This window comes from Chiloscyllium plagiosum, chromosome 12, assembly GCF_004010195.1.
Source record: "Chiloscyllium plagiosum isolate BGI_BamShark_2017 chromosome 12, ASM401019v2, whole genome shotgun sequence".
NCBI classification, from domain to species: Eukaryota; Metazoa; Chordata; class Chondrichthyes; order Orectolobiformes; family Hemiscylliidae; genus Chiloscyllium; species Chiloscyllium plagiosum.
The window spans coordinates 53,053,558-53,079,485 of record NC_057721.1 but is presented as its reverse complement, the minus strand read 5'-3'; the positions used below and the strand labels follow the sequence as shown (position 1 = coordinate 53,079,485).

The following is a 25,928-nucleotide window of genomic DNA, read 5'->3' as shown; positions in this document are numbered from 1 at the left end:
AGATAGCTTCCCCTGCAACTGCAAAAGATGCAAAACCTGCCAGCACACCATCCCCCTCACCTCCATCCAGGGTCCCAAACAGTCCTTCGAGGTGACACAGAGGTTCACCTGCCTCACCTCCAATCTAGTTTACTGAATCTTGTGCCTGATGTGGTCTTCTCTACATCGGGGAGACCGAACGTAAACTCAGGGCATGTTTCGCTGAGCATCCCAGCTGGACCCACAGGGGCCAACCTCACCTCCCAGTCACTGCCCATTTTAATTCCTCTTCCCACCTCCTTTCCAATACGACCGCCCTTGGCGTCCTCCATTGCCACAGTGAATCAGACCGCAAATTGGATATACAACACCTCATCTTCTGCCTGGGCAGCCTGGAGGACTCAACATGGAGCTCTCCAATTCCAAATAAGGTCCCTTCCCATCCCAAGATTCCCTTCACAGCCCCTCCCCCTCCTTTCTATTCCTCTGATCGACGCTTCCTTCCAGCTACCAACTGGATTCATTCCTCTCATCGACCAACCAGGTCATACCCACTACCTATGTTCACCTATCCCTACCCCACCACCCCCCGTCCCTCTTTATATGAAGCTCCTCTGACACTCACCCCCAGTCCTGAAGAAGGGTTACACCTGAAACGTTGACTTCTCCACCTCCTGTTGCTGCCTGGCTTGCTGTGTCCGTCCAACCTCCTGCTTCTCTCCACAGATGCTGCCAGACCTGCTGAGTTCTTTTCCGGCAACTTCCAATTCTGTTTCAGAATAATCTAGGCCTGATAAGTGTATTTCTGTGCACAGATTTGGTCCATTCTTTTCTGCGTCATGCTTGTTCATCTTCAGCATATTTAAAAAAGATCAGATTTTTATAATGTGAAGGTGCCAGTGTTTGACTGGGATGGACAAGGTCAGAAGTCACACAACACCAGGTTATAGCCCAACAGGTTTATTTGAAATGATAAACTTTCAGAGTGCTGTTCCTTCACCTGATGAAGGAGCAGTGCTCCAAAGCTCATGGTTTCAAGTAAACCTGTTGGACTATAACCTGATGTTGTGTAACTTCTGACTAGATTCTGACCAGATTTGACAGTTCAAATTAATGTCTGCTTCCTTTTTGTCACTTGAATAGGAATAGACCAGTTTTTTTTAACTATGCATCTTTTCTAGATATGTTGCTTGGTTCTGAGTTAGCTCATTTTCATCATGATCAGTTTGAAGGCAATACAAAACAGCTTTTATTTATAGAATGTCTTTAATGTTGAAATAAAGCTGTTTTGTGTGAGTGTAATTAAAGAAAAATCAACAGATGATTGAAGAGGTAGATTTTAAGGAGTGTCTTAAAGGAAGTGGAAGAGTCAGCAAAGAAGTTTAAAGAGGAAGATCCCAGATCCTAGCTTCTTGACGTCTTCACCATTGGAATACTCAGTTTGGGGAGAGCCAGGATGGTGATGTAAACAGGGGCAGAGTTGGAGGAAAACAAAGTTCTTGCCAGGACTGTAATGGCTGAAGCAGGTTCCAGACATAGGGAGAACGAACATGAGAATTTTAAAAAGCCCATGTGGGTACAAATGTCAAGTGAAGCAACTCTGCAGTTGGAATCAGAGCCAGGGCATATGCAAACAATTGGGTGAAGCAAAGAGGCCAGGCAGGCTTCTTGTCCAACTATCAACAGAAGGTGGAGGAAATAATGACCTGCTCGATCATGCTTGTATTTCTGATTCCTCAGCAGGAGCTGGTGTGAGATGGTGCTGTGGCTGCCACTTTGGGGAGATCCTGGGAACTCCAAGTCCCGGCAGGCGTTGCGCCGCTGGTGAGTGCGCATGTGTTGGTGTGGTGTCGGGGGCTGAGGCTGAGACAGAGACATTCACCTGCTCCAGGAGCGCGGCTCTCGAGCTCCGCCAGACTGACAGCTGGCACCGAGGGTATCTGTCTCTGTCTGCACAGGATACACTCAGACAGACACCCACTGACAGCGCAAAATACTCGCAGCGAAAGTGCACGAGAAACTTCCGGAGACGAAAGCGGGGGGGGGAAAAATAAAAAAAAAGTTTTTATTCCCCCCACCGTCAAACAGAGCATCCAGTTTATCGTGATCCGCAGCGAGAAACACTGTAAACAGACGGTAACATGGGAGCGTCCAGCACTGGAACCTTGCATCTGATTTTGTTTCTCCTGCTGGGGTTGGGGATGCGAGGTAAGGTAGATTGAATTGCCGACTGTTTTGTGTTTTTGTTAATGCAATCCCGGAGTGTTGAGATGTAGGGAATATTCTGCAACTTATTTTTGAGTTTATTCTGAATTGCCTCTCATGTACTCGGAAAGCCAGCAAAGGTAACGTGCAAATCTGAAGGCAAGTTAAAGAAGTTCATTGCTGTTTCTCGAACCATTGTTATTTAAAAAAAAACACAAGCTTGTTTTATTGTTTTCGTATCTATGGCCAATACAGTTGTACTGTTTTTCTCTATGTGTCTGTGGTACTGCAGTGTTACTTTCATGGTTACATTCTGCATTTAAACACGACTCATTGCACAGCAGCTCAGATTTGTTTGTAGCTCGGTTGAAGGAAAAGGCGGGGAGGTGATTATTGGAACTCGTTCAGCTAGTCGTGCAGGTATCACACCTGCAAAACGTGCAGATCGAATGTCCTTCTAATTTGTATTAAACAAAAAAGTTATGAAGCTTCGAGAAAGTAATCGAGGATTTATTTTCTTCTTTTGATCTTTTTAAAACATGGGGGGGGTTGGTATTCTGATTACTTAGTGCGTGTCTTTTGTTTGGTGAATGACTGAAGTCATACAGCCGCGTTAACTTTCCATTAATATAACCGCTATTCCTTTCCCGTATTCCTGGGACTGCGAGATTCTTTTGCGACTGACACGCAGGTTGTTTATTTCACTTTTTAAAATGAACGGTTAATTTAAAAAAAAGTAAACACTTATGCAAATACGTAACAATTCGTGACAGATTGATGCTGAACTCTCGACATGCTGCTGTCCCAGAGTCTAACTTTCACTGACTCGATGTGACATGAGTCACTTGCTCCAGAGAAGTTGCATTTGGCCTTTGGAATGCTTGTCCCGTGACCTTGCGCTGTTGATGGGAATAGGTCAACTACACACTCCTAACTGTAGCAAAATCCAAGTTTGGAAGCCACTCAGTTTGCACTGTAATTCCAAGCAGAAGAAGAATAAAAAAAATCATGGGAAGACATGCGCTTTGAAATGGGTCCGGAAATTGAACTTTTTGTAGTTGTGAATTGCCTACTTTTTAAACTTTGGAAAGTTCAGTTTGAGCACGTTCCTTTTACACTTTTTTGCCACTCATTTGCAAGGGAAGTGGGCGTTGGTTAGCGATATATTATTAAAAGCGCTGCTGTCACTAAGTATAAATTGTGCAGACAGGATGTCGAGGGATGGAAACCTTTTGGATAACATCGCTGATGTAAAACTTCTAAGATAAAAAAGAAATATTGTTCCTTTTGTGCATTTTCCTGTTGTAGCTAATTGAGCGGGATTTAATGTGTGGTTAAATTCTTAGATTGCTTTGAATTTATTTGACTTGCAAGAGGGTCAGCATCAAAGTGTTCGCAGGAGGTTTGCTCAATATATTCTTGGTTGCTTTTAAAGTTTGAATGCTGTGCAGTTCTAGTTGTGCGTGTTTGATAATCTTCATTTTGAAGTGTAATTACATCAGGTGTTTACTCTTCAGAGATAATTGAATTCATACTGTAGTAGGAGGACTGATTTAATGTTGTGACAACAGTTGTGTTGGAGAACAAAGGTTGTTGTAAACTCCTACAGAACTCCTAAATTTGTGTTTTAAAAAATGCTGAAAACAAAAAAAACAATAGTAATACATAATTTATTCAACATTTCTAACTGGAAAATATAGATTAACACGTCATTTAAATTGAACAAATGTGTCTGAAATGTTAATCTATGTAATGCATCTGTTGTATTTTTAGTTTGCTGATTTTATTAATATAATTTTGTTCAGTACAAAATTTGTCCAATACATCTTGTTTTTAAGATCATAATATCACAAGCTTTGCTCATGTCCAATAGAGAATACAATGTTTCAATTGCTAACAATTTGTAGATGTACTGCACCTTATTTGGCAATAAAAAAAACAAAATGCGTTGTTCTTTTTGGATCTCTCTTGGTTGAGATCACTGTGATGTTTGAATGTACTGTTCCAACAGGTTCCTGTTTTCCGATCACAGCATTACGCTATGACAGTCTCGATTATCTCATTGTTTGTATCAGTCATTTTGCCAGTATCCAGCATATTGAGGTCAGCAGGACGAAGTAAAAATGAACTGGACAAATAGCACTTTTAAAGTTGATGAGATTCCCTATTTCAAGATTATTTATCATGGCTCTCTGATGTCACAGTGTCACTTTGAATGAAGAATATCTGGGGCAATCTGCTTGCTCTTTTGCCAACTCTTGGGTTATGCACGGATGTTTCCCAAGGCTTTCTCCAGTTAGCTCACTTGCTCCCCCTCTCCATTGATCAATGCTGTCACGTTTGTGCTGTCCTTTGTTGCATTTGTTCTCTTGAACTTAATACTACCTGTTTCTCTCTTCTCTTTTCCCCCCCCCCCTTTTTTTTAGGAAACATCAATTAAATGAATTTGTCAAGTTGGGGTTTTGCCTAACTTCAACAGTCATGGCACAGAGTCCCAGTTACATTAATGTATTTAATATTTTGCTGAAACCAACTTTTTGTATAAATATTTCACACTCCCAAAGTGAGTGAATTTTAAAAGAAAATGGGAGTGCTAATATTATAATAAACAATCTCGTGGTATGTATTATGCTGGTCATTACTGTGGATTTACAATGAGGTTTGAACTGAACTCCTGTGGACAAACTGATAGCTTAACCATTTGGAATGGTTTGAACAGAAGGAGTGGATATGAACTGCGGTAAACTTACAATCAGAAATTGTTTCTAACCTTATGGAAAACAGGGTGTATATGCATGTCAGGAAGATGAGAAGTTAGGTGAAAGAATTAGTTTTCAGTAATAGATTTTCATGTTTAAAACCTTTGGGACACAAACATTAGATATCACAAATGTTATAAGTGATTTTGTCACTGCTGCCATCATGTGAAGATTGCTGCGACCTGCTGGAACTTATACCATCTGAAAGCAGAACGCAGGAAAAAAAAACCCTTTTTTAAAGTGGTCCCATGCTCTGTAACCTGGCAACCATAAAGGGTATCTTCACATCATGTTTGAGTGCTGGATCTGGGGAATTGTTAGTGTGACGCAAATAGGCTGTGTATTTTACTGTCAAAATTGAGGAATAGCTTCATAAATTACAATTATAAAAATCTACAGAAGCTACTCCCTTTATTTCTCTTGACTTGCTTTTTGTTAAATAGTCACATTTTTGTTTAGTTCAATGAAAGAAATCCCACTTGTATTCTGTAGATAGGGGAGTGCTAACCACGAAGAAGTATATCAGCATTGGTAAATTGGTGCATTTCCACTTTGGAGACCACTGATGTGAAATGCTCCCGGGTTAGGTGTAGCACAACCAAATGCCGGAGTAAGGCTCGCTAGTTAGTGTTCAATGTGTTTTTACTGTGTCTCTGGAGAGCCTTCCCTTTAAAACTAAGTGGAATTTCCAGTCATTGGGTAGGCAGTGGAAAATAATTCCTGCTATCTATCTGGGTGGTATTGACCAGCAAACAGGGACAGCTTTAGTGCTTTGGGTCTGCAGCATAAGAGTTACTTGTCATTTTTCTGAACAGATTTTATGCTTGAGTGTTTTGCAGCCAGCAGATTGTGGAGATCTTCATTCCAACAGGGAGGGTTAGATTCAATTCCAAATATTCAAGTTAATTTTATAAATCCCTGCATTACCTGGGAGAAGTGAGTGTGTTGGGTGCAGCAACCTTTTTTTCAAATGCAAGGTTTAAATTTGCTGTATCTTATTCAACTTGTGTGACTAGCTTGAATTTTAGGGGGCTCGAATGTTTGGGGGGTGGCACGGTCGCTCAGTGGTTAGCACTGCTGCCTCACAGTGCCAGGGACCCAGGTTCAATTCCAGTCTTGGGTGACTCTGTGTGGAGTTTGCACATTCTCTCCATGTCTGCATGGGTTTCCTTTGGGTGCTCCAGTTTCCTCCCACAGTCCAAAGATGTGCAGGTTAGGTGAATTGGCCATTCTAAATTGCCCATAGTGCTAAGTGCATTAGTCAGAGGGAAATGGGTCTGGGTGGGTTACTCTTCGGAGGGTCGGTGTGAACTTGTTGGGCTGAAGGGCCTGTTTCCACACTGTAGGGAATCTAATAATAAATCTAATATTAGCTGCTCTCAATGCTATTATTGATGGATAATTTGTTTGCATTGAGGAGACACCCTCAATAATTCATAAAATTGTAACAAATAATATCAGCTGAAGTGCAAATGAATTGATTGGGGATGAGAAGAACTGGTACTGCAACAGCACAGGGAGGAGTTGCCTGGATTATCACAGGCATGCAGATGTGGGAGCAATGGTCAACTCTGGCTCGTTAGTGGCATAACAGTAGTGAATGTTGTGAAAGCTCAGCTACGAAGAGCTGGAAAGCATACTAAGGTGTAGATTTTTTTCAACCTGTTTTTGTGCTGTAATTAAAGCCTCTATATCTTCCCTAAAGTGAGGAACCCCATGGTGCATAGTGCACTCCAGTCTTAAAACTTTACAAAGGCTCACAATTCCCTTGGCATTTATATTCTGTGGCCTTTTTTGATTTAAAAGAAAGAATTACATTTATTTTTCCCTGTGATATTTTCATCTTCAGATGGTGCTTTTAATCTCTTGGAATCTTAGAATCTCACAGCACAAGAAGGATGTAATTTGGCCCAACGTAATCGTGCTGAATCTTTTAATACAGGGACAGGATAGCAATCTAACTAGTTTTGTGCCATCGGGATCAGTGCTGTGCCACAGTTATTTACTTATTTATATATTATACATACATGACTTGGATAAGGAAAGTAAATGTACTGTAGCCAAGTTTGTGCATGATACAAAAATAATTGTGATGGTAAGTGATGAGGATGACAAGATTCTGCAGATGGATATAGGCTAAGCGATTGTGTTCCCTGGCAATTTTTGCCCAATGTGGCAAAATATGATGTTATGCACTTTTGATGGGAACAGTAGGTGAGTTGAATGTTGTTTTAACTGGATGAAGACTCCAGAAAGCGACAGAACAAAGGGATTAAGGAGTCCTTGTCCATGAATTATAAAAAGCGAGCATCCAAGTTCAAGGAAGGCAAATGGAATATTGGTCTTTCCTTTCAAAGGAAATAGAGTATAAAAGTTTGGAGGTTTTGCTAAAACTTAAGACAATATTCAGACCTAAGCTAGTTTTTGGACAGTTTTCAGTGGCCTATCTAAGGAAAAGTATACTGGCATTGAAGGCAGTCCAGGCAATGTTTTCTGGAATGTATATGGAGGGACTGTCTTAGGAGAGAGTGAGTAGGTTGGGCCTATACTTATTGGAAGTTAAAAGAATGAGAGGCAACCTTATGGGTACATAAGATTCTTACTGGATTGGTGAAACTTGATATTGGAAATGTTTCTCCTTTATGGGAGAGTCTACGACCACAGGGCATTATTTCAGAATAAAGGCTCACATGTTGATGAAAGTGATATGGAGGAATTTCTTCTGAGGATAGTGAATCTATGGAATTCTTTACCATAGAGAACTGATGAGGCTGAGGCATGAGTATTCTTTTTTAAAAATCAGTAAGGGAATCAAGGATTATGGAAAAAAGGCTGTGTAAAATGGAGTTGATGATTCTCAAATCAGACATGATCTTGTTGAATGTTGGAGAAGTCTTGATTGGTGAAATGGTCTACTTTTTTCATGTTGGAGGTCTGTGACTAGTGGTGTTGCACAGGGATCCATACTGGGATCTTAGCTGTTTGTGATATATGAGGACTTGGATGAAAATGTAGATGGGTGGATTAGTAAGTTTGCAGAAAGTAGAAAGATCGATTGAGTTGTGGATTGTGTAGGTAACTTAAAATAATACAGTGGGATATAGATCAGTTGCAGATTTGGGCAGAGGTGTGGCAGGTGGAGTTAAATCTGGTTAAGTGTGGAGTGCTGCAATTTGGAAGATCAAATATTAAGGAAAAGCTTACAGTTAATGGTAGGGCTCTGAGCGTCATTGATGTACAGAGGGATCTTGGGGTTCAAGTTGATTACTCCTTGAGTAGCCATTTTCAGGGAGCTAGGCTGGTAAAGAAGGTGTACGCCATACTTGTCTTGATTGGGGAATTGAGTCAGGATGTCATGTTGCAGCTTTATAAGACTTTAGTTAGGCCACTCTTAGAGTATTGTGTTCAATTCTGGTCGCCACATTACAGGAAGTATGTGGAGATGGTACAGAAGCAGTTTACTAAGGCTATAAGGAGAGGCTAGAAAAACTTGGGTCGTTTTCTCTGGAATGGCAGAGGCTGAGGGGAGACTTGATCGAAATCTATAAAATTGAGATGCATAGATAGACTCTGACCATCAACCCTTTTTCCAAGAGTTAAAATGTTTAATACCAGGGGAATGCATTTCCGGTAAGAGATGTGAAGAGCATGATTTGTTTGAGTGGGAGGAGTCTGGAACACACTGCCAGGGCTGTTTTGTGAAGGCGGATATGATAGTAGCATTTGAGAAGTTTAAGCACATGAAATGCAAGGAATGGAGAGATTTGGACCAAGGACCGGCAGAAGGGAATGGTTTAATTTGGTATCACGTTTGGCACAACATTGTGGGCAGAAGGGCCTGTTCCTGTGCTGTACTGTTCTGTGTTCAATGTTTTTCTGCTCCTATGTCTGTCATATGAAATATTTCTACTTGTGATAAAATTTAAAATTCGAGGTTACAGGTACCGTATGGTCACTTATGGGAAATTTAAGAGGAACTTCTATACCCAAACTCTGGAGCATAGTAGCACAAGGAGTTGGTGAAATAAGTAATAGAACCATTCAATGGGAAACCATACAAGTCCAAAGCAAAATGAATTGAATGTAATGCTGATCAGATTTGATACAGTAGGGTGTCAGCAGATTAATAGGAGAGTATATATTAGAGTAGATGATCTGAATTGCTTAATTCTGCTGTTGCTGTATTTTAGATCACCTTCTTCAGTTTTCACTTTAAATCAAGGGCTACACATGCTTTACCTTCCAAGTTCTAGGATAGAGATTTAATGTGTAGGCTAGATCGTACATGCAAGGACTTGTTGAGAGAAGAATCCAAACAGCTAGTGGTCCATCTGAGGGTCAAGGAGAGCAGACAAGGAAAACTTTAAGTTCCACAAGATGAATCCAGGAAAGTAGCTGACTAAATTAGAGCCACATCTTTACAGGCGATAATCTCAAGAACTATGTCTCAGCTGTACTTTAAAATAAGGGAGGACCCAAAGAAAATTAATGAGTGACTAAAGGACCGTTCTGGAACAGACGGGTGTTATTCCACTGGACTGGGTTACAACTAAATACGAAGGTAGCTAATCTGCTGGTGAAACAGAGTTAGGGAAACAATGAACTACTTAGAACAGGGGCACCACAAAAATAGGATCATCGAGGACCAATTAATGGTGAAGGGAAAAACAAATATTGGTCTCTCGGAAACTAATTTAGCAAGAGGAATATGGGAATGAAATTGAATAAGCTAGCTGTAAGATTGGAAATGAACTAAAAGTGGGAGGCAAGAAAATGGGTAGGGATTAAATATAAAATCAAAATGTCCAAAACACACAGGTTACAGTGTAGGAACTAAATGGGGTCTGGGGAGGGATGTTGGTTGTGGGTGGGGGAAGGGGTGGTGGTGGTGGGTGGATGGCGGAGTGGGGATTGTACGCAGGATGAAATTGTTTTACCACACAATCTTAATTTAATCCGCTATGAATGCAATCCTGGCTTCGAACAAAGGCAAAATGTCATAAGCATGTCAATATCTTTTCTATTCTTCCCTGTTGAATATATAGAAAAAGGGGGCAGAAGCATATTATAGGAAGAACTGCTGCAAAGAGGGTGAGGGTATTTCTAGCAATGTCAGTGATTCATGAGCAAGGATTAAGAAAGGGCTTGTTGCATTCGTAGATGTTTATTATTAACTTACAAATTACGGGAAGGAAATGGAAGTGGAAAATTGTAGTCAGATTAGAGATGAACAGGAATATCAATGTTATTGTTCTGGGAAATTTGAATTATCTGCTTATTAACTGAGCCATAGATGAAATAAATGGAATTCCTAAAGCATAAACAAGGCTGCTTCCTCTAGCTGTATGCTAATGGACATGAGCAGAAGTGTTGCAGTGAAATGTCTAATTAAATAGATTAGGTAACTACATATGGGTGAGTTACTTGTGAAATTTAACCACAGCATATTTCTTTTAATGCTCAATCAGAAAGGGAAAATAGTCTGCACAAAAGCTAGAGCATCAGATTGGATATGACCAGATTTTAGAAAGCTGAAGATCCCATCTGTTGTGTTGCACTGGAAGAAAGAACTGCCATACAACTACAGAATTACAGTGAGAGATTTTGAAAAAGAGTGATTGTAGTGTATCTGTGCCTTAATGGCAAGTATAGAAGCTTTGAGCTGACCTGAAAGAATGCAAAAGTTAGAAATAAAATTGAAGCAGAAGGCCTGGAAAAATAATAAAAAATGCTTGAAGTGGCATGGGAGGATATGGGGTCAGGAACAGAATAAGTACCATGAGGGTATTAGAGGAAGAATTTTAAAACTATCAGACGGAACTCTGGGATATTGTACAGGTATATCAGAACAGAAAGAAGAAAGCTGAGAAGCCCTCAAGTGAAGTGGGTTCTCAATTCATAAAAGATGACCAAAAAATGACAATTATTTATTATGTTCTTCACGTTAATTTTTACCAAAGAGCAGGGTATCAGAGAAGTGACACCTGAAGTTATTGAGACCAGAGTAATTATGTAATGAAGGGTCACGAGAAGTCATAAATATTGTTGATACTATTTCAAGGGCAAGCAAGAACAGGGAGCATGTAACATTTACACGACACAAGAACCAGACAATGAACATCTCCAACAGGGAATCTAATCATGGCATCTTGACATTCAATGGTATCACCATTCGTGAGCCACCCACTATCAATATCATGAGGGTTGTTATTAACCAGAAACTGTACTGGACTGACCATATAAGTAAACCATAGAATTGTAAATGACATGAAGCTGGTAAGAGTTGTAATTTCTGAGGAGAGCAGTGTAGAACTCCAGAAGGGCATTGTAAAATTGGAGTGGTCAGATAGGTGGCAGATGAGAATCAATGCAGATAAGTGTGAGGTGATGCACTATGGTCATAAAAAACATTAATACACAATATAAAGGTACAATTTTAAAGGGATTGCAGAAGCAGGAACCTGGTGCGTAAGCACACAGATCCATAAAGGTGGGCAAGTGGAGAGAGCACTTAAAGCAGCATAAAGCATCCTCAGCCTTGTTAATAGGGGCATAGAGTACAAGAACAAATAAGTGATGTTGAACTTCAAGCCATTTGTTAGAAGTCCTCTGAAGTATTGTACAGTTATGGTTCCATATTATAGGAAAGATATGCATTGGAGAGAGTGCGGCTGTGATTTTCAAGAATGGGTTCAGGAATGAGAAACTTCCATTATGAGGATAAATGGACGAAATTGGCACTGTTCTCCTTGGGGAGAAGGCAGCTGAGAGAAGACTCTTTTTCAAAATCGTGAGCAGGATTGATAGAGTAGACAGGGAGATGTTCTTTTAGAGTTGGAAAAGCAAGAATGAGCAAGCAGACCTTTTAAAATGATTGAAAGAGAAGCAAGATTGAAGGGAGAAAGGTCAGCGAGTTTGCTGGGACTGGAAGGTTTGAGCTATAGGAAGAGGATGAATAGGCTGGGGCTTTTGGCCCTGGAGAGTCTGACTGAAGGCTGACCTTAGAGGTTTATAAAATCATGAGGTGCATGGATAGTGTGAAGAGTCAAGGTCTTTTTCTTAGGGTGGGGGAGTCCAAAACTAAAGGGCATAGGTTTAAGGTGAGAGGGAAAAGACTTAAAGGGGACCTGAAGGGTAACTTTTTCATGCAGTAGGTGGTGCATGTACGAAATGAGCTGTCAGAGGAAGTGGTGGAGGCTGGCACAATTACAACATTTAAAAGGCATCTAATATGTATGAATAGGAAGGGTTTAGAGGAATATGGGCCAAGTGCTGCTCAATGAGACTAGGTTAGATTAGGATGTTTGGTGAGTATGGATGAGTTAGACTGAGAGTACGTTTCCGTGCTCGAGTTAAGAGGATGGAATGCACTGTCTGGAGATGTGGTGGGGACAGGTTCAACTGAGGCATTCAAGAGGACGTTGGATGATTTATTTGAGTAGGAATAGCTTGCAAGAATGAGGGAAAAGTAGTAGACTTCAGTGCGTAATGATGCCTCAATTGAAGAGCCAGTGCAGGTATGATGGGCATGAAAGGTGTCCTGCACCGTAAAAGTTCTGATTCTGAAGTACTTGGAGGTATAAGAGCAAATCAGAGGCTAAAACTCCTGCAGTAAGGGACTCATTCCTGACTCTCAAAAAGACTGTCCACCATCTACAAAGGACAGGTCATGGAAATAATGGAATAACTCCCACTCCATCAACACTCAAGAAACTTAACACCATCCAGGATAAAGAAGCCTGCTTGATTGGGACCACATCTGCAAATATCCGCTACCTCCACTGCTGATGCTCAGTAGCAGGAGTGTGCTATCTTTAGGATACACTGTAGAAATTTGCCAAAAGTCCATAGACAGCACCCTCCAAATCCAAAACTACTATCATCTAGAAGGACAAGGACAGTAGATGGGATCATATCATCTGCAAGTTTGCCTCAAAGCCATGCACCTTGAGATCATAAGATGTAGGAGCAGAAGTAAGCCACGGAGCACAATGAGTCTGCTCTGCCATTTAATGAAATCATGGCTGATCTGATAAATCCTGAAACAATTCTTCCTGTTTTCAATTTGTTGCCTCTGGGAATGAATCCTAATGCTTGGTTTGCTTTTTTGGATGATCTTATTAAGCTGCATTTTCTGTAATGGTGGATCTCCTGGCTTCTATTCCTTTATTGAGACTCTTGAGTGCAGATCTTTGCTACTAAAAAGGTTAGCTTGAGTCAGAAAATTTTCCCAACTCAGCAAACCTGCCTTGGTTAAAGGATCGCATTATTGCTCTAGAGTGCGCAAGAAATAGAAGCAGCAGTGAACCATCTAGCACATTGAACACCACTCAGTGTGATTATGACTATTCGTAGGTATCCGTTTCACTTTCTCATCCACTCTGCAAATCCCTTGATTCCCTGAGAGGCAAAAAACCTTACATTCAGTGGTGACACATTGCCAGCTGTCTGGAATAGATATTCAAGAGATTCACAAGTCTTTGCATCTCAGTCTTATGTAATCAACTCCTTCTCCAGCCAGGAAACCACCTCTTAGTATCTAAGCTGTGAAACCCTTCCATAATTTTTGATCTTTAAATTTTCCACTAGAATATGGATCTAATTTACTTAACCAGGCAAAAGTGAGGACTGCAGATGCTGGACATTAGTGTGTGTAGTGCTGGAAAAGTACAGCAGGTCAGGCAGCATCCAAGCAGCAGGAGAATCGATGTTTTGGGCAAAGGCCTCATTTCTCACGAGGGGCTTTGACCTGAAATGTCAATTCTCCTAATTTACTTAGCCTCCAATCATAGTAAAACCCTGCCATTCTTGTTATCAATTTAGTGAACATCCATTCTTGAATATGGAGACAAAGTTACACATTATTCTAGGTGTGGTCTCACCTTAGCCGCCATCAGTTATAACAAGAGTCTCCTTGAAATAACAGCCAACTTGCAGTTTGCTTCCTTAATTGCCTGGTGTTTCTCCATGCTAATTTTTGGTGATCCTCTTATGAGTATAAAGTGTGTGCTGGATTTAGATGAGCCCACTCACCCCAGAAGCAGTTGCTACATGGCCATGGGAGTAGGTGAGTATGGTGATAGGCTGGTTAGAAAGTGCACCTAGAATCTCTGGATTGTCATCAGTTTTAGAAGATGTTAGGGTCTCTAGCCTTCACGGCTCATACCTTTTCACCCCTTGTGACCTCTAATACTTAATCATGTTTCCATAGAGACTTATCAAGTGAACACATGAGCCATGAGGAAATTTGGAATCTTGCTGAGATAAATGTCATCAGTAGCCTCTGGGAAATGTCAACAAAAACCCAATTATCTGGTCATGAAACTCCCCATGTTTTATGTCCTCTATATCTTTCTTCACTGTAAACACTAATGCAAAATACTTATTTAGTATCCCCCCCCCACAAACTATTCTCTCCCGAGGGACTTTTTTTGTCTTTTAATGTATTTGTAGAATTCATTTGGATTCCTTAACCCTATTTGCCAAAGCTTTCTTATATCCCCTTTTTGGCCTATTGATTTCCCTCTTAAGTATACTCCTACTGCCTTTATATTCTTCTAGGGATTCCCGAGATCTCTGCTGTCTATACCTGGCATATGCTTCATCCTTATTCTTGACCAACACCTCAATTTCTGTAGTCATCTAGCATTCCCTACACCTGCCAGCCTTGCCCTTCACCCTAACAGGAACATGTTGTCTCTGGACTGTTATCTCATTTTTGAAGGCTTCTCATTTTCCAGCTTACTCTTTAGCTGTGAACATCCACCCCAATCAACTTTTGAAAATTCTTGCCTGATACTGTTAAAATTGGCCTTCCTCCCATTTAGAATTTGAACATTTAGATGCAGTCTGTCCTTTTCCATAACTAATAGAATTACTTATGCTAGCCCCAAACTGCTCCCCACTGACACCTGACTCACCTGGATTGCCTTATTTCCCAAGAGTAGATCAAGGTTTATACTTTCTGTAATAGGTATCTCCACGTACTGAATCCGAAAACTTTCTTGTACTAAACATGGGGAAACAAATAGCAACATTTTTCAAAATGTCCATATAGCAGAGAAGGATCTGCTGGACATCTTAAAATGCATAAAGGTGGACTTTTATGGACCTGATCAGGTGTACCCAGAACTCTGTGGGAAGCTAGGGAAGTGATCGCTGGGCTCCTTGCTGAGACATTTATATCATTGATAGCCACAAGTGTGTGCCAAACGACTAGAGATTGGCTAACATGGTGACACTATTTAAGGAAGGTGGTAAGGCAAAGCCAGGGAACTATAGACTGGGGACCCTTGCATTGGTGGGCAAGTTGTTGGAGGGAATCCTGAGGGACAGGATTTGCATGAACTTGGAAAGGCAAGGACTGATTAGGGATAGTCAGCATGGCTTTGTGTGTGGCAAATCACGTCTTAAGAATTTGATTGAGTTTTTCAAAAAGTAATGAAGAGAATTGATGAGATGCTGGAAAATGGGACCAGATTAATTTAGGATATGTGGTTGATGTGGATGAGTTAGACCGAAGGGTCTGTTTCTGTGCTGTACAACCCTGTGATAGGTTCAGGCTTTTATTTCATGAGTTTAAAGAATGGGAAGTTTTCAACTTAAGCAGTCTTTATCCACTATTTGCGAGTATTTATGCCAGCTCCATCAATCAAAACACTCATTGCAAGTTAAGTCCTTGCAAGAGCTGAGTGGAATCTGTTTAAGCTCAGCAGTAAATTCAAATGGCCCAGCTGAATTCTGGTTTCTTTCTGCGATTCACATCTCACCTCCTTTCTACTGTTGGCACAAAGAGAATTCCAATAATGGGGCATAACTTCCTCATTTGAGTCTGAGCTACCATTTCAGCCCTTGTCCAAGCAGTTTGTGGCCTCCTAAATTTTGCTATGAATTTACAGCCCCTTTTTATATGTGGCTAATTCATTAAAATATTATGTATATAGTTTGTAGCTTTACCAACAGCTTTCTCTCTTTTTGTCCTATCTTTCCTTTGGAAATTTTAAAATCATACTTCTGAATCCTGAGTTCACATCGTTAACATTGCTCGGCACAGTTTTTGTTACCAGCATTGAAACCTGTGGAATCCCACTTCCCAGTTTTGCAAGTAGCTCCCCTTAACCCTTACTTATTTTCAGTCAGCAAACTATCTATTCTGTTGCCTACCACTGACTCCACACGCTGTGACCTTAAAATGCATCACAGAGTCAAAATTATTATAAGCTTTTACAAAATGATTTGGATGCGAGCCTAAGAGGTACAGTTAGTAAGTTTGCAGATGACACCAAAATTGGAGGTATAGTGGACATCGAAGAGGGTTACCTCAGATTACAACAGGACCTGGACCAGATGGGCCAATGGGCTGAGAAGTGGCAGATGGAGTCTAATTCAGATAAATGCTAGGTGCTGCATTTTGGGAAAGCAAATCTTAGCAGGACTTATACACTTAATGGCAAGGTTGTAGGGAGTGTTGCTGAACAAAGACACCTTGGAGTGCAGGTTCATAGCTCTTTGTAAGTGGAGTCATAGGTAGATAGGATAGTGAAGAAAGCGTTTGGTATGCTTTCCTTTATTGGTCAGAGTATTGAGTACAGGAGTTGGGAGGTCATGTTGCGGCTGTACAGGACATTGGTTAGGCCACTGTTGGAATATTGCGTACAATTCTGGTCTCCTTCCTGTTGGAAAGATGTTGTGAAGCTTGAAAGGGTTCAGAAAAGATCTACAAGGATGTTGCCAGGTTTGGAGAATTTGAGCTATAGGAGGGAGAGGCTGAACAGGCTGGGGCTGTTTTTCCCTGGAGTGTCGGAGGATGAGGGGTGACCTTATAGAGGTTTACAAAATTGAGGGGCATGGATAGGGTAAATAGACAAAGTCTTTTCCCTGGGGTCAGGGAGTCCAGAACGAGAGGGCATAGGTTTAGGGTAAGAGGGGGAAGATATAAAAGAGACCCAAGGGACAACTTTTTCATGCAGAGGGTGGTGCATGTATGGAAGGAGCTGCCAGAGGAAGTGGTGGAGGCTGGGACAATTGCAACATTTAAAAGGCATCTAGATGGGTATATGAATAGGAAGGGTTTGGAGGGATATGGGCTGGGTGCTGGCAGGTGGGACTAGATTGGGTTGGGATATCTGGTCGGCATGGACGGGTTGGACCGAAGGGTCTGTTTCCATGCTGTACATCTCTATGACACTCTGACTCTAAAAGAATTGAATAGCCCCTTTTGTAACCCTAAGATGGAGGAAAGGTCATTGGTGAGCAGTTACATATAATTCACAATAGGGAAATCTGCCAATTGGAGTAATTGGTGTTTTGTTCCACATGAAGCTATGTCTACATCTAATTATCAGCATATCGTACAATCCTTTTTCCTCATCCAGCTTCTCCTTAAGTTAAACTCTCCTAGTCAGACCTGGGACACTGGTTTGGGTGAACATCTGAAGTAATGTCCTTGAGTTAATAGACTTCCAACAGCAACAACCATCTTTATTTGTATTGTGATTCCATCCACTGGGAAGTTAATTTATTAATCTAATATTGTACTGGTTGTCCATCTAAATATTTGCTCCTATTTGCTATTGCATTTCTAGTTGTGTTTCTAATAATTTTTTAATTTTGATATTTATTTAGTCCTACTTGGATTCCTCAATTTCTCCCAGAAAGCTAGACTTTTTCAATTTAATTTGAGCGCAAGTGGCTTGAGGTGCTCAGACTAACATCCCCTTCATTTAGATAATTGCCTGTTGTTGTTCTTCCACTGCTGCCTGAGTTGGTGTGACAACAGACTCCAATACTAGCTTCGAAAACTGACCTCCCACTGTCTGAATTATTTTAATTAGGTTCAGCAATTCTGACTTTGAGCAATCGGAGGTATTTATCTGAGTCAACATCAGATGTTCAAAACTTCCAGGTCTTGCAGGAATGGTACGTCGTAGTCTTCTCTTGAACTGATGATTTTTGGACTTAATTAGTTGTTAAACTTTTTAAGGCTTTTATTAATTGGATATAATGTGACCTAGTCCACTTGGCACCATTTCCTCCTAATTACTGAAAATCTGTTTTAAAAGTCTGTATTCTCACCCTTCTCCCACTGTGCTATGTGATGCATTTTTGGGATTTGTCACCTCCTGAAAAACTTCATTGAGTTGTCAAATTCTTTACAATTACAGATATGTCATTAATTAAAGAATGTTTTGAATCTTAACTGGCTTTAACCCCCTGATTTTCTTCCTTTTTGGAAGTGTTGGAGTTAGAATGAGGCAGTGTGTGTGTCAATTTACACTTGTCAGCAGACTCGTGGGGCAAAAGAGTTGAATTTCATCTTATTGTTGGCAGGCATTTACACACATACTTTGTCTTAGAAGGTCACTATGTCGACCAGCACTTTGTTGCAGAAATATATTTTTTTAAATCACCTAATCCTGTTCCACAGCCCTGGCTCAGATCAGCTGACTCTTTATAGATACCTTGATGAATTGAACTGAGCACTTCACTGACTTGTGTGTCTATACTACTATCTGTATACACAGGTTAATGCACTAGTTGACTCACTTAAAGCTTCTGTACATTCTCCTCACTTTACCCAACTATCAGGAGTCAGGTCTTCAGCTCTTGTATTCTGCAATTCATTTTCTCTCTCTTCCATTGAGACTCATCCTAACACCTATCCGTTTGACCAATAATCTTTCCCAGTAACGCTTTTTGTATAAATTTCCTAGCAATTTCGTTTGACTCCTACAGCCATTCTTTTCTGCTTACACTTCTATAAAGCACCTTGGAACATTTTTCTACATTAAAGTCACTGCAACAATGCACATTTATTGTACAGAAAAGCCAAGTCTGGTAAATTGCTAACTGCAGAAACATGTCGTTGGAGTAGAGCAGATAAATCTCATTTTGAAATGTAACCTGACTAACATCTGAAGGAGAGATTACGTTCCATTAACGTTTTTTTAGTTTGTGAAAAGGCTTCTCAGCTAATGTTCTACCCATCAGACCAGAGAAGATAAATGAAACAATTCCAGTCTGCTTCCTTGTTTGCTTTTTATTCTGCAGGAAGTTGATGACAATTAGGAAATGTATCTAAATTGCAGTCCATTTAATCACTCCTGGCAAAGAGCTACAAAATTAGGTGCAATCTGTTAATCTGTCTGTGGAGTAAGGGAAGGAACAGCCAGTGGGTATTTTTGACTTACAGGTTCCTACAAAGTTAGATGAAGGGCAGGTCAAAAGTTCAAAAATGGAGATGGTTTATCTCAAAACATTTGCTGAATTTTAAATTGTTGAATTTCATCAATGGACATTTTACAAAAGAACGATCCTGCACACCTTTCCATCTCTGCTGACATCAACCATCACCCTTTAGTGTTTAAAATGGTCATTTGCATGGGACAAGGAATAGATGTGACCTTTTGAAATTGTACCCGAGCTCTACTTAGAACCCTCAAGTGAAGTGGAGAGAAAAAAGTAGAAAATTGGGGAGGAGTGAGAAAATGTAGTGGCAATAAAATTATGTTTTCAAAATGTAAGTAGGGTGTGATTGGAATACTCTCCACTTGCAGAGGTGAGTGAAGCTCCAAGAATATATAAGATGCTTGACCCCATCCAGGATATAAGAACCTGCTTGATTGGCACCACATCTATAAATATTAACTACCTCACCAATGCTTAATAGCAGCAATGTACCATCTTGAAAATGCACAGCATAAATTCACTAAGCCTCCTTGGATGGCACCTGCATCTAGAAAGACAAGGACGGTGGATGCGTAAGAACAGGACCACCAGCAAGATCCTCTCCAAGCCACTCACCATCCTTACTTTGAAGAATATTACTGTTCCTTCACTGTCACTGGGTCAAACTCCTAGGATGCACTCTCTCTAATGGAATTGTATTTACATGAAATGGACTGGAGTAGTTCAAGACAGCAGATCATTGCCACCTTCTCGAGCAACTAGGGTAATAAATGCTAGGCCAGCTAGCAATGTTGACATCTCATGACTGAACAAAATAAATGTTCATGGTAATGGAGTTAACTCAAATAACAGCTCACCAGAACTGGGACTAGGCCATTCAGCATCCCAAACATTTGGTAAGATCGTGGCTAATCTGATGGGGCTTCAACTCAACTTTACTTTTTTTCCCCCTCCCTAGAACCTTTTGACTGCCTTGTTGATCAGAAATAAACTTAACTCAGCCTTGAACATATGCAATGTAGCTTTTGCAGCTTTCTGGAACAGAGAATTCCATGACCTCTCAACCCTATCAGAGGAAAAATATTCTAATCCCTGGCTTTTTAAAAAATGATGTTTTTATATTCATTGTTGCATTTTTTTAATAAGTTTGTAACCAGTGCATTTGCTTTTTATAACTGCAGTCAGTTCTGATATAACGCGATAGTTCCATGCTCCTGCAATCTCGAGTTATAAGAAAATCATGCAATAGCTGCGCCATTTAAACTAATGGGGTCGGAATAGTGTTATGGCCAATACAGATAAGGAAAGTGTATTGCACACAGTTATAGTGTCCTTACCCTGGACCAAGGCACCTGGGTTCAAGTGACACTTGCTCCAGAGGCATATTATAGCATCCCTGAGCAAGTTGATTAGAAAAATAGATTTCATTTTTTTAAAAAATAAAAAGAATTTTCAAATAGAGGTAGAAGGACAGTTTTGGTTATGTTTTTGTCATAATTTAAGGATCTCATTGAAAATATTTAACCCAAAATTCATTATAGAACATAGAAATAACATAGAACAGAACAGGCTCTTCGGCCCTCAATGTTATATTATGATAATTCTGGCTGTAAGCTCTTTATTGAAATTAATAATTAATCCTTTCATATTATGCAGTACAATTTTTTAAACAGCTTTTTCCTTGGTTAGTTAATCACATACTTAAAAATGTGTTGCTGGAAAAGCGCAGCAGATCAGGCAGCATCAAAGGAACAGGAGAATCGACGTTTTGGGCATAAGCCCTTCTTCGTAAGCCCTGAAGAAGGGCTTATGCCCGAAACGTCGATTCTCCTGTTCCTTTGATGCTGCCTGACATGCGCTTTTCCAGCAACACATTTTTAAGCTCTGATCTCCAGCATCTGCAGTCCTCACTTTCTCCTAGTTAATCACGTACGTATGGTTTTAAGAAACTGTCACAAATGCATTCTATGAACTTGCCCTCCAGGCTGCCTTTGCCAGTTTGATTTGTCTTGTCTGTATGAAGGTTAATATCCCCCACGATTATTGCATTATCTTTGTCACGACTCCTTTTATTTCTTGATTACCTTTGTGTTCAATAGTATAGCCACTGCTAGGGGGCCTTTAAACTATACCCAGCAGCATACTCTGACTATTGATCTTCCTTGTTCTCATCCATACTAATTCTATATCCTGATCTTCCATGCCCAAAGTCCTTCCTCATCACAGTCCTTTAGCATTTCTTAGTGTCAAGGATACTCTTCTACTCTCACCTCCCACCCCATGTCCCCAAACACTTTTTCTGTTTTATCTGTATTTTCTTAATGACAATTCATAACCACGCACCAGTAATCAGTATTAGGTCAGATACATTTGACCTATTGGTGGTGTTAGTTTACCTGTCTGATTCGGAGTGCTCTGTGCTTTTAGATGAAAAATCTTTTTTTGTACATTTCAATTGCATCTTATTTGCTGATGTGTTCATTGTTAAACTCTGGATCTTTTCCTGCTGTTCTGCGCTTATCTTCAATCAAATCATATTCCTTGTCTTTTTTTCTCTTTTAGGTTTCTAAGCTTCTGCTCACCTGACCGGCAGCATCCAAACCAGTGTAAACTACTTAATTCCATCTCTCTATCAGTGCTTGCTTTTATTTCTACCTCAGCCTGTTGCTGTAGACCTGTCTTGATTAACTTCTCGTACAATCTCATTATCCACTTTCTATCAGCTATCTTCAGTCTTCTATAAACTTCACCTGTAGGGGCCCTCTTGTGGCACAGTGGTCCAAGCTCTTGGACTGAGACCCAGGTTCAAGTACCCCCATTCTCCTGAGGTGTGTAGTAACATCTTTGAACAGGTTGATTTAAAAAAAAGGTAAACTCTAACTGTCTGTGCAGCCACAGTGCACGTCCTATCCCTAATCCCCTTGTCCACCTGCTCTGCTGACTAATGCTGGTTCCTTGCTCTTTAAGTTGAAAATCTTTTCATTGATTAAAAATCTCCTCGTAGCATTGCCCCTTGTACTCCTACAATCACATTATATCCTGGGTTGTCTTCCTAATGCTGTATTTGTGACTTGTACTTTCTGTGCATCCTGCCATCTGTAGAGGCTATTCAGCTCAGTGTTTGTGCCCACCTGAATAAACTAGCTACCCATTTTTGTACCACTTTCCAGCACCTGCACTGTAATCTTGTAGATTATAGCACATCTGGTGCAGATCCAGATTCCTCCTAAAAGAGGTTCGGGTTTCCACTTTAATCTGCTTCAACAACTAAATGAGGTAGTGAATTCCAGGCATCCACAATCCTCTGGGTGAAAAAGATTTACTTCATGCCCCCTCTAATTCTTCCACCTTTAAATTTGTGCCCAATATAATCGAATCTCTTCAATGTGGAAACTAGTCCACGTGGACCCTCCAAAGAGTAACCCACCCAGACCCATTCCCTTATTACTCTACATTTTGTCTGTTGTGGTTCTGTTCGCCGAGCTGGAAGTTTTTGTTGCAAACGTTTCGTCCCCTGGCTAGGCGACATCATCAGTGCTTGGGAGCCTCCTGCGAAGTGCTTCTTTGATGTTTCCTCCAGTGTTTATAGTGGTCTGTCCCTGCCGCTTCCGGTTGTCAGTTTCAGCTGTCCACTGTAGTGGTTGGTATATTGGGTCCAGGTCGATGTGTTTGTTGATGGAGTTTGTGGATTGGGTATCGGGTCCTTCGTTCTGGTGAGTTGTTGTCTGAGCGTGGCTGTTGGTTTGTGTGCCGTTGAGTCCTAGGGGTCGCAGTAGTCTGGCTGTCAGTTCCGACCATACATCAGGAGCATCTTGAAACCGGAGCAAACCCACGCAGACACGGAGAATGTGCAAACTCCACACAGTCGCCTGAGGCTGGAATTGAACCTGGGTCCCTGCTGCTGTGAGGAAGCAGTGCCAACCGCTGAGCCACCATGCTGCCCAATCGATTGAGCTAGGTTAGGGGAATCAGGCCTTCCTGTCTACTGTATCCAACACCTCATCATTTTTTACACCTTGATTATGTCACCCCTCGGCCTTCTCTGTTCTAAGTTAAACAACCCTAACTTAACCAATCTTTCCTAATAACTACACTTTTCAAGCCCTGGCAATAGTTTTGTAAATCTCTTTTGTACGCTTTCTGGTGGGAATTGTCTTTTCTGTAATGTGGTGGCCAGCATTGTATACAACATTACCTGTGGCCTAACTAATGTCACATGGTTCCAGCATTATATCCTACTTTTGTAGTTGTGATGATTGGAACAAGATCAGCCAGAATGAGTTCCCTGATTGGTGCTGTTAACCGAGGCTAATCAGGAAGTCCTAGCTGACAGATACAAACAGACCAATTGAGGGTTCTGCTCACTTTAGGAGCCAGTTCTGAGCTAACTGGGTCCATGTACTCATGTAAATAAAGGGTGACTTGATGTGATACTGGCCTTCACGGAGTTATTTCAGTAGGCGTTTATGACATCGATGACAAAGCCTTCACATAGGCCACCTTTACAGTTTTAAATACCTGTCTTGCCACCTTCAAAAACCTGTGGACATGCACTTCAAGGTCTCTCACTTTCTCTATCCCTCTTAATATCCTCATGTTTATTGTGGAGAAAGTGAGGACTGCAGATGCTGGAGACCAGAGTTGAAGAGTGTGGTGCTGGAAAAGCACAGTGGGTCAGGCAGCACCTGAGGAGCAGGAGAGTTGAAATTTTGGACGGAAGCCCTTCAGGAATCCTGATGAAGGGCTTACACCAGAAACATTGATTCTCCTGCTCCTTGGATACTGCCTGACTTGTGCTTTTCCAGCACCACACTCTTCAACTCATGTTTATTGTGTACTCCCTTGGTTTCTTTGTCCTCATTAGACCATAACCTTTCACTTCTCTGGATTAAATTCCATTTGTCACTGTTTGACCCACTCGCCCAAAACATTGAAGTCAGGCTGCATTTAGTTGGCAGCCATCCTGTTCACTATCTAGTTGATTTTTATTTTCTCTGCAAATGAGACCAGGTGTGCGGCATTCAATTCAGACAAACCTGACCTTTACAAGAAATTCAGATACCACCTCTAAGGCCATTAGAGATACCAAAGGCAATACTGTACTAAGTTGGAGACCCAAACTAACCACATGGATACCCATTGTCTGAAAGGTCTACATGACATAAGGTGCTCCAAAGTGAACCGCACAGAATAGCAGATAAAAATATATCGCTCCCTGATGTGCTCATTCTGTTTCACACTGTTTGAACAGAAGGTCAGCGAAATGGTATCTGCTCTGACCAGCCTCCGATGCACCTGTTCCCTCAGTCACCACTGCAGACACCAAGTTAGCCGCCTTGAGAGTGAACCCATGAAAAGCGGCTGGCCCAGATGGAGTCCATGGCAATGCACTCAGGTACTGTGTGCAACAGCTGGTGGGAGCATTTGCCGACATCTTTAATCTCTCTTTGCTACAATCTGAAGTCCCCACCAAGAAAACTGCCATCATCCCGGTACCAAAGAAAACACATGCAGCGTACCTCAGTGACTACCGCCTGGTGGCTCTGACCTCTATAATTATGAAGTGCTTTGAGAGGTTAGTAGTGGCTCATATCATCTGTAGCCTCGCATCTTGCTTTGATCCCTTGCAATTTAACCACTAATGTAACCGATTCACTGCATGCTGTCTCCCTAGCTGTACTCTCATCCCTGGTACATCTGAACAATAAGGATACTTACATGATTCTATTTGTCAACTACAGCTCAGACTTCAACACTATAATCCCAACCAAACTAATCTCCAAACGCCGCGACCTAGGTCTCTGCTCCACCCTCTGCAATTGGGTCCTCAACTTGCTGACCCACAGACCCCAATCAGTGAGACAACAGCACCTCCTCCCCAACAATCCTCAACACCAGTGCCCTGCATACTCAGCCCCTTATTGTACTCCCTTTATACTCATGAATGGGAGAGGCCAAATTTGGTCAGAAGTCCATCTACAAATTCGTTGCACACCTGGTCACATTTGCAGAGAAAATAAAAATCAATTGGATAGTGAACAGGGTGGTTGCCAACTAAATGCGACCTGATTTCAAAGCTTTGAGCAAGTGGGTTAAACAATACCATCGTTGTAGGCCATCAAACACCATCAAACAATGACTAGACAGGTTGCAGGAACTAGTGCATGGTGGTGTGGTGTAAAGATAACAATCTCTCAACGCCAGCAAAACTGAAGAGCTGATCATTGACTTTTTAAAGCAAGGAGGAGGGCACATCCCTATCTACATCAGTGAAGTTGAGGTGAAAATGGTCAAGAGCGTCAAGTTCCTGGGAGTGACAATAACTAACAATCTGTCCTGGACCACACATGTAGATGCGACGATCAAGAAGACACGATAATGTCTCGTCTTCCTCAGAAGACTAAGGAAATTTGGCATGTCCATAAAAACACTCACCAACTTTTACAGATGCACCATAGATAGCATTTTATCTGGATGCATCACAGTTTGGTTCAGCAACTGCTCTGTCTAGAACAATAAGAAACTAGAGAATTGTGAACACAGCCTAATCCATCTTACAAGCCAACCTTCCATCCATTGACTCTATCTACACTTGCTGTCTCAAAGGCAGCCAATATCAAAGACCCCTCCCACCTGATTATAATCTTTCTCAACCTCGTCCATCAGGCAGGAGATACAGAAGCTTAAACACTGGTGCTAACAGGTTCAAGAACAGCTTCTTCCCCACTGTTGGTAGACGTTTGAATCGACCTCTGAAATTTCAAATCTAATGTTGATCTTGCTTTTTGTGCACCTTTG

The 25,928-nt window shown here is 41.1% G+C and overlaps 1 protein-coding gene across 1 annotated transcript in view; it reads left to right on the top strand.

Moving 5' to 3' along the window:
* Positions 1-1,795: 1,795 nt before the first annotated feature.
* Positions 1,796-25,928, top strand: part of LOC122555262 (CD166 antigen-like) — a 311,111-nt gene continuing 286,978 nt past the window's right edge. The window contains exon 1 of the mRNA XM_043701077.1: positions 1,796-2,187. Coding sequence (XP_043557012.1) covers positions 2,121-2,187 — 67 coding nt within the window. The 5' untranslated portion in view covers positions 1,796-2,120. The remainder of the gene's footprint in view (positions 2,188-25,928) is intronic.